The following is a 9,450-nucleotide window of genomic DNA, read 5'->3' on the forward strand; positions in this document are numbered from 1 at the left end:
ACCAATTGCCATTCTCTTCCTGTCGTGCCGTGTAAGTTTACGAATATGTGTCTTTAAAGTTTATAGCCAGTTTGATTCTTCAAATATATATATATTTTTTTCTCTGCAATAAAGCGTGATTTCAGCAAAACTGGAGTAACGTAGTGGAGACTTTGGCGCTCTAAAAATAAGTCCCGCCTATAAATGATTGACATTTTGACGATCAAATCAATAGGCGAAACTCAAAGGATGCGCTTGAATTGAGTCCTGGCCTACGCCGAAAATCACCAGGCTAAGTGGAGCTAAAGTCTCATAGTTACATTGGCAACCACACACTGATTTACAACCATGGTCGGTTTAAAAGCACACAAAATACGGCACAAAGAAATTTGAATTAAATAGCATCTGCAATTAATTTCAGTTGTTATCTCAGACCAAGCCCACGTTGCCTTTGTGTAGACAAAGCGCCCCGGTGTAAAAACCAAGCGACATATATTGAGATTTGTGCACGGGTTTGTTCGTTTAAAAATCTCTGCGACAAGCCAGCAGGGCGGAGTTTTTTGTTTATTTTTATAAACAGTAGTGGAAGGAAGTATCCAGATCCTTTACTTAAGTAAAAGTACTAATACCACATGGTGAAAATACTCTCTTACAAATAAAAGTCCTACATTGACAATGTTACTAAAGTAAAAGAAAGTAAGCATATTCTGAAAAATATACTTAAAGTAATAAAAGTACCCAAACCCCCCCAAACCTCAAAATTACAAAAAAAAACCAATAAAACTCTAAATTATATTAAAAAAAAAAGAAAATAACAACAAAAGGAAAGAGGAGGAAGGAAAAAAAATGCCCCCCCCCCAAAAAAAGGGAAAAAATAATCAAAATTATTAAAAGAAAGAAGAAAAACCCACCCCAAAACCCTAAAATTATTTTTAAATTGAAGAAAGAAAAACTTAGATGTTTATCAAAATAATTGACAATCAATTTCCTGTCAGTTGGCTAACTGATTAATCAACTAAGTATTTCAGCTGTACTTGTATAAACTTTTTGGTTATTTATTTTTTAAAAAAAAACAACTCTTGTTACATTTTTTTATGTAAAAGTCTTCATTTGTACAGTAAATTAAGTGCACAGTTAAATGTATTGAGGTTAAAAAGTATCTCCTTCTGAAATGTGGGATAAAGTATAAAGTAGCATAAAAAAATATTCAAGTACAAGTGCCTCAAATTTGCACAGTATACATTCCACCTCTTTTTATATGCGACATGTATAAAATATTAGATAAATTAGCAGATGTAGCGCAAAAGACTGGTTTTAGAACAGTTTGTAATACTTATACACCGCAGTCTATGCTTGTGCGCAATGCATTACGGACCCATATAATCTGGAGGGCTACCAGGTGACACAAAACGAGCGCACCTCCTCACTCAGCAGGTTGGCAGCAGACCAGTCATGTTCCTCCGTGTCACCGCTGGGTAGACTGAAACTCTTCACTCCGGAGTTTGGTTGGGCACACGCAGGCAGGGGGAACTCGCTGGCCGTCCAGTTGGCAAACTGACGAAGTTGTCTTCGGGAACTTGAAGGCTTCATAACAAAACCACTATGACTTCGACGAACATGTTTCAAGGGTTGGATACTGGATCCAAACCGAGTTCAAGGTGAAGAATGTAGCCGTTTAGCTTCGTTATCTGTGTAAGAAATGGCCGACGATGTCTTAAATCGAGCGTAGGCTCGGTCAGCTAATATCTCAATGTAGGTTATGTGACAGGAGCTCTTCGTTTGTTTTTGTCACTTTTCTGCTTTCATACACGCCGCTAGCACTTGGTGTTAAAAGTAAGTTGAGCTAAACGTGTGCGCGGTAGCTTAACTTGCTCTAGTTTAGTTTGAGTAGTCTCTCGCTAGCAAACTTAAAGAGTCAAGAATTAGCTTTCAAGCTAACCGACCAGGCGTTGTCTGCTGCGCCTGCGGAAGTGTGAAAGCCACTTCTGACTGCTCCTCTTTGTACTCGCCAACAACGGCGTTGTGGCCACATTGTTCTTGATGATACTCCCGTTTCCTTTTACTGTATTGAAAGCTTCAGCTCTCGGGTAATCTCCGCGAAGTAGTCAACTCTGCGTATGTTGTGGCTTTAAACAATATGAGAAAGAATAGCGTCAGTTTAAACGAGCCAGAGATTTCAGACGTATGGCGCCATTCACGGTATATAATCAGATAACCTGTTATTTAGTTGCGTTTGCTTAAGCTGTCGGCTCTACTTTAACATTTATAGACATGTTTCCTGCTGTTTTCTGCTCGTCTTTGTAACCAGAGTGCAGAAATGACATCATGTTTCTAACAGTAATCAGTAAACATGGATCTCCATGACTCAGGGGCACTCTGAAAACATGAGTGTCCTCTCCTTTATTTGGCAACGTCCTCTGACAAGTGTTAATTTTAATACGCTGGCGCGTGATATGCAGTATGTTATGATTTAATAAAATTAAGTGAACCATTTAAAAGCCTTTATCTTTATTTGAAGTTTGCCTCAGCCAGGTCACACATGCTCAAGGGAATTGATTTAACCCTTTGAAATCAGGACAAATTTGCTTGATTTATTAAAAAAATATTGGGAAGAAGGCATGAGCAAATTAAGAAGAAATTACCAAAAAATTAGTAAAGAATACAAAAAATTACAGAAATTATTTTAAAAAGCCAAAAAGGAACTTAAAACAGCAGCAACAACAACAACAACAAGGAATTGACCTGGAAAAAAGTGCTTTAAAAATATAATTGTTTGGTAATAATTTTAAATATGTAATTATCAATCAAATTTTATTTATACTTTTCAAACAAATTGAATGCAATTCAAAGAGTTTTACATTTTGAAGAAACAAGAACAACAGAGGAAATAAGAAATCTTTATTTAAAAATAGATGTTAAAAAACAGAATAAGTATAAACCATAAAATTGTGATAGCAAGACACGACATAAAAGCCAGACTAAAAAGATAGCTTTTTAGTTTACACGTACAAGTATCAATATTTCCAGCTCCTCTCCTCAAATTATGATAAATATACATTTTCCTTTGCTTTTTAAAAAAATATTTTCTAAATCTACTAATTTCATGCTATTTTTGAACACCTCTTACCATGTTGCTCATTGCCCGTTTCCCCATGTTTTAAAAGACATCGCAACAAACCTAATTGCAGAGAACATCAAGTCTCCTGTAGTGGAACATAACATATTACGCCTACCATCAGTGAGCCATGCAGATATAAAATACAGTGCTTTACACATTAATTTGTTGAAACAATGAAGCTAGGTTACATGTAAAACATGCAATATTTCTTCTAATGTAACAAATTACAAACACAACTGTAAAATTCCTCCCACTTTAAAAGTCTTGGGTATTGCTCTCCCTAAGATAGTCCTGACAACAGCTAAAACATGGGCAAATGTGACCTATTTCAACTACTTAAGGTTGCATAATTAAAGCGTCATCTTGTCATATCTGCAGAAAAGTAATGTCTAATCTTGTCCTTTTTGCTTTTGTGTTGCATCTTTATTGTAAAGCACTTTGAGCTGCATCCCTTGTATTAGAAGTGCTCTATAAATATAGTTTATTATCAATGTAGTATTTTATATAAGTGGTACTGTAATCTTTCACCTCCTGCAGGGTCTTGCGGCCTCCTGGAGGTGGCTCCAGTGACCTGTTCGGTGGCTATGAAGATGACTCTGCAGCATCAAGAAGACCTAATAAGATGGCCTCTAAAGTTTTTGCTCCACCAGAGGAGACCCAGAATGTACCCAGACGCTCCAATCCTCCAGGTCAGTCCAGTTTGTCAGGGCTAATGTATATACAGAGGCAGGCCAGTCAAAACATCTATCAGTGTCCAGAAACCATTACTATGATGTGATAATTCCAGTATAGACACTTTCACTGTTCCCTGCACCTAGATTTGACCCACCTACAGCTATTAGGGTGTATGTGGTTCATAGTCAAGTATGTTTTCAGTCCAGACTTCTGTTGAGAAATGGTGTGAGCACCACACAGGGACTGCTGAGTCACCCTGACTGCCATATCTGCCCTATTTTACTGTGGCATTAGCATCCTTGAAAAGGTCAATGAATTTCTGTCACTGTATGTGCACAGTATATGTCCCTCTCACAACTGGATTTCACCAGCAGCGTGTCAGTGACGTTATGTATGGGGCGCTGTTTTGATCCATCCTCCACGCAGCTCTGTCCCACCGGGTGCATTTGTGAATATTTCAGGAGCGGAGCGTCCTGCCGGCTGATACTGTGAGATTGTGATTCCTTGATTTTGTGATTCTATATCATATATATTTTGTTCATAATTGAGTTATCTATTATTCATCGGTATAACTGTTAAGATAGGTATGTTTTTAACTAAAAAACAACTAACTGGATTTTTTTTCACATTGATATGAATAATTACTATGATGAGCATGTTTTTTTAGCCTGAAACACAGCCAGGATTCTTTGATCTACTTCATTCATGGTTGGACTGTAGAAATGTAGCAAATCAAAGTGGGTAAAAAACATCAATAAACAGAATTTAAACAGACAGAAAGGGAAATCATTTATATGCAGCCTATTCAGCCTTGGTAGATCACAAAATCAAGGGAAAATGACCACAAAATAAAGGGAAAATGGCAAAATAAGCACAATGTCCGTAAGTCTACAGTATCAACTGGCAGGACGCTCCACTTCTGAAAAGCTCACAAATGCTCCCGGTGGGATACACAACCGTGTGGAGGAGGGAGCAAAACAACGCTGCAGACATAATGTCATTGACACGCTGCTGGTGAAACCCAGGGATGATTTTCTCATGCACATGGTATGATGCCTCAGGGTGACCGGTCATGAAAAAACTTAATTCAGATATCAAAATATGTCTTTATTTTATATAAGTAACCACAGAGCACATTTTGCCACAATGTCATTAATCTGCAGGACCACCAAATGTGCAGTGCAGCTCACCAGCAACTGAGTGGAGTGTGTCATTATGATGTCGTCCCTGATGCAAAACTTGACACATATCTCGGTTATACTTAATGTAGGTGGGAAGAGTAGTGGGATATTTGGGGAACCTGAACCTCCAACTCAGCAACAGAGACTCAAACCTCCTGGTGGACCAACCAGCAACATATTCGGTGCTGCAGAGAGCGAACCTGCCCAAAACCTGAACCGAAGCCATCCAAATAAGCCAAAGGTAGGCCACACATGTAAATTTTACACTCCACTTTGACTGTACTTTGGTTTTTATCGGTTTATTTTGATTTTATTCCTTTTTACCACAGATTGACACTTTGGCAGGTCAGCTTTTAGAGGAACAGTCATGCCCAAATTAAAAATGTATTATGTCTACTCACCACTGTGCAGTTAGGGCCTAAAAGTCTTCTTTTTACCTAATTTTTGCCAATTTTTGAACCTCATTTTATCCTGTAAGTCTTGAAGTGAAATTGTGTCACACACACCAGTGTATCAGTAAGTCCTCCTGACCGGTCAATAGTGTTTGTGCAACCTGAGTATTGTTAGTTAAGACTGCTGAAGCTGTTCTCACAATCTCAGCAGCAACACTGACGATTTCCAGTTTTTTCAAAATTGGTAAAGTAACTAGTTTTCTGTTAATCTGTCAAGGTTGTTGATGGTGTTTGCACTTCCTAAAGCTGTTTGCTTGCAGCCCTGTAAAGAAAGGCATGTAAATATACTGAGGTGTTTATCTTGCCTGAGAAAACACAAGTTACTATCCATGGGTTCCTTTTGAAAAGCCCTGTATGCTTGCAAACTAGGGAATCTTATTAATATCAACAATATTTATTATAATTCCCTTTTCTCAGGAGCTCAAAATGATGATGGGATCTTACCCAGAACTTTTTTTAAATAACCTGAAAAGAATTTCTATCTTTTGCGATATTATCCTTTACTTTTTCATGCAAAGACTTTGCTATTAATGCCACAAAATAATGTGTTTTATGTTTACAAAAATAAATTTATCTGTATCATGGAGAGATCTTAGAGCTGGAGACTACGTTGAACTACTCCCAGCACGGGTAATGGTCTCTTGCTGGCTATGACTCCTTTGATCCTTTACACACTGCACATGTGACAGAACTGTGGAAAATCTTAGACGGAAATGTTCAGCCATATTACAGGGTGTATTGACTATAAACATGTAGCTTAGTATTTCAATTGTCCTTTATTTAACCAAGTAAAAGTCCTTCCTGAAGGGATGGTAGAGAGGACCCATGATCATGGAAATTGCACTGTTTTACTGAATTGATGGTATTGTTGTATTGAAGTAGGATTTAGAAGAGATTGTAAGTCCTTTCAGTGATTACTCAGTGAGAAATCTCATTTATTTTTAATATTTTTACAGGACAATCTATGTGTGGGACCTGAGCCTGAATCGCCTGGTGAGTTTTTCTACATAAAGGAAAATGGCTTCAATAGTTAAACTGCGAGAAGATCATTCCTTGCTGCACAAAGTGGGAATATTTTTTTGTCTTTTTGGAGACACACATTTTATGGAAGTATTTTTCCCTCTTAAATCGTATCTATTATTCCAAAAGTGGAAAATAGGCTGAGCTGAAATATCACATATTCTGTGGACAACCTTATATAAAGTTGGTTAACGTAATTTTCTCAACCTCTCCTCATATAATAGCTCGCCTCTGAACTTTCTCAATTTTAATCTAAATATTTTAATTTATAAGGACACCAGACTGTACTTGGAAATTCAAGATGTGATCTCACAAGGGATTTCCATAATGGTAAAAATATTTCTATGGATAAATCATATATTTATAAAGGGGTTCATAATGTGCACAGGAAAGCCACCAGGCACAAAAATATATCAGCAACAGCAATCCAAGAAGAATGCACTTGTATGTCTAAGAACTAAAAGAAAAGGGATCTTTTAGAGGTGTTATTTATAGATTATTATGCAATGTTGGTTTTTTTTAGATCAAATTGGGCTTTATGTGGCCCAAGAGCTTAAATGAGTTTGACACTCCTAAACTAAATGATGCTGAAGCTTTTATTTCTAGCTTAAAAACAGTTGCACAGTGTTGATTTAGTGCTTATCTAACCCTTTAAAACCTGAGCAAACTGGCTTGATTTCTTTTAAGATAATGGGATTATGAAAGGCAATTATAAGCTCAACAAGAAATGGCCCAAAACTTTTCAGGTTTCAGAGGTTTAAATGCTTGTTAAAGGCGTCTGAACACAGCACAAATAAACTGATGTTGATCCAGGTGTTAAGACAGTTTTTCAGACTGGTCTCAAATGTGACTCTTGAAAGAACTCTGTTATGTGTTCCAGGTGGAAATAGTGTCCATACGTTTCGGATATTATTCTGTTTTGGCATTTCTGTAAGACAGTTTCCTTTTCCTCTCCAAGCACCCGAACCGAAGGTCAGCCAGCCGGAGGTGAAGGAGGAAGCTGCTCCTCCAGCTCCCGTGCCAGCCAAGGAAGAGCCTGCAGCTCCGCCCGCCACTCCAGAGCCTGAGCCCCCTTCTTCCTCTCCCTCCTCCTCACGTCCTAATGAGACTGTTGAGCTGAAGAACCACGAGCCTCACCTGGGACCCAGGCCTCGCTCTCACAACAGGGTCCTCAACCCCCCTGGAGGAGTGTCTCGTGTGGTATTCTACTAATCAGCTGAACACACCTCTCCTCCTCCTTGTTTGTGTCCATACACTCTTTGTCTGCTCCCCTCTTCTCTCATTCCAACACCCCTCTCCCCACGGTTTCTTCACCTGTACGTCTGAACACAGTTCTTCTCACCAGATATTTTGTCCTCAACTTCTTGCACTTTCAGCCCTGTTTCTGGCTTCCAGCTCTTTGTCCAAATTTTCAGTGAAACCTGCAATAATTCAATCACAAATCAATCAATCAACAGGCTAGCTATGACCTAATCACTTCAACTGTGACACTGTTCAGTCTCCACATTGCGGTTACTTTTTTCCACAGTTTCTGTGTTTGTAAATGTAGTTTGACTTAAAGCACAGTTTGTCAGTTTGAAAAGGTTTTTGCATCTCGAGAATGGTTAAGACATTGGAGCACTTTTTCAGCGTCTTCAACAGTCAATTCATTTTTTGTGTGTGTAATAAAAATCCGGGCGTAAAAAAAAAAAATCAACAGCAGACATTTAAATTTAAGTGTTTGTTATAAACCTTAATGTATAGGCGTTCAATCAGGAGGGGGTGAACAGATCGTCTCACCGATGTGAAATGTTTCAGGGAGTTCCACTAGTGCCACCTTTCTATGTTGCTGGATCCTTATTGGATGACTTCATTAATCCTTTTTTGGCGGTTTTACAAAGAAATTCAAGTAATGACTGTACAATCAGAGCCTTATAATAATTTTCTCACCTTTCTTGCCTTCTCATCAATTATTGTATCATTTAAACATGTGTCTAACATCAACGATCTGCTGTCAGAGCGCAAACTCTGCTTCAGCATACAAGCCAAAAATTTGGAAACAAAGATGAATGCGATATTTACTCCCAAAATGTTTCTGCTTCCTTAAAGAAAATTCCATTTTGATTGTATGTGGATGTTTTGTGCAGGTACTTTTCTGCTTTGTCCTCATTGCTTAGCTTTATCTGAAAACATGGCCTTTTTTTTGCTTGGGGTAGGCCTCTGTTTATGTTTTAAATTAAAACGGCTGAAGACAAGTGAACTCTGGACAAGTGCGCGGTCTACCTGAGTCCAGGTGGGCTCATTGATGATCACTTTTTCACTCACTTCATGACGCACATTCATGGCTCTTTGGTGCCAGCCTGTCTCCCGTGTGTTGATGTGCCTGGCAGGCAATGAGCACAGCAGAAGAAGATAATCCTGTGTATTGCAATAAAACTGTTGTTTTGCATTTAAAGTTTGCTCATCTCATTTACTTTTCAGAAATGGAAAAAAAATATTTTTCAGAATATTCGACAATCAATTACTGATTAAAAAGGGGTGAAATACTTTGGTTATCTTTTTTTTTTTTTAAAAAATGGGAATACCATGCATACCTTCTGAAATGTTTCTCTGGATCAGTATAAATGTGGCATACAATCTAAGTCTTGTCTGCTCCACATTTATAGCTCATTCTTGAACCACTGACACTGATGCTTTTGTCCTGATTCGCCCTTAAGCAGCACTCTGCGGGCTGCTTCTTCTAAGAAAAAAAATGTCCCCTTTTTGCTGCGGAGGAAAATGTAGTTCTAGCTCTGCAACCACACATTAAAATCTGCAGTACTGTTTTTTATTTTCTCCTTTAAGCAACACTCTAAAAGAGCAGACAAAATAATGTTTGCACATGTGAGTATATACTGATACTCAGGGCTATTGTACTATTTTCATGATACCCAGCAGCCCACAAAACTAGGTCACCTTTTATTTTACATTTAATTGTCAAGTTTGATACTTAAAGGGACAGTCCACACCAAAATTAAAAATACATATTTTCTCTCTTACCTCTTAG

General features: G+C 38.1%; 1 protein-coding gene across 1 annotated transcript; it reads left to right on the plus strand.

Moving 5' to 3' along the window:
* Nucleotides 1-1,447: 1,447 nt before the first annotated feature.
* On the plus strand, nt 1,448-8,859 carry jpt2 (Jupiter microtubule associated homolog 2). The gene is made up of 5 exons (XM_042505506.2): nt 1,448-1,637; nt 3,635-3,786; nt 5,043-5,194; nt 6,362-6,398; nt 7,384-8,859. Exons 1-5 carry the CDS (start codon nt 1,582-1,584, stop codon nt 7,635-7,637), a joined length of 651 nt encoding a protein of 216 aa, XP_042361440.1. The 5' UTR covers nt 1,448-1,581; the 3' UTR covers nt 7,638-8,859.
* The last annotated feature ends 591 nt before the right edge of the window (nt 8,860-9,450 follow it).

The sequence above is a fragment of the Plectropomus leopardus genome, chromosome 18 (assembly GCF_026936395.1).
Source record: "Plectropomus leopardus strain MGB_pleo_1.0 chromosome 18, ASM2693639v1, whole genome shotgun sequence".
Taxonomy (NCBI): Eukaryota; Metazoa; Chordata; class Actinopteri; order Perciformes; family Serranidae; genus Plectropomus; species Plectropomus leopardus.

Coding starts and splice junctions, on each gene's coding strand:
- jpt2 (XM_042505506.2), top strand. CDS start 1,582: ATGACTTCGACGAACATGTTTCAAGGGTTGGATACTGGATCCAAACCG. Junction 5,195..6,361: donor GCCATCCAAATAAGCCAAAG/GTAGGCCACACA, acceptor ATATTTTTACAG/GACAATCTATGTGTGGGACC. Junction 6,399..7,383: donor ACCTGAGCCTGAATCGCCTG/GTGAGTTTTTCT, acceptor TTCCTCTCCAAG/CACCCGAACCGAAGGTCAGC.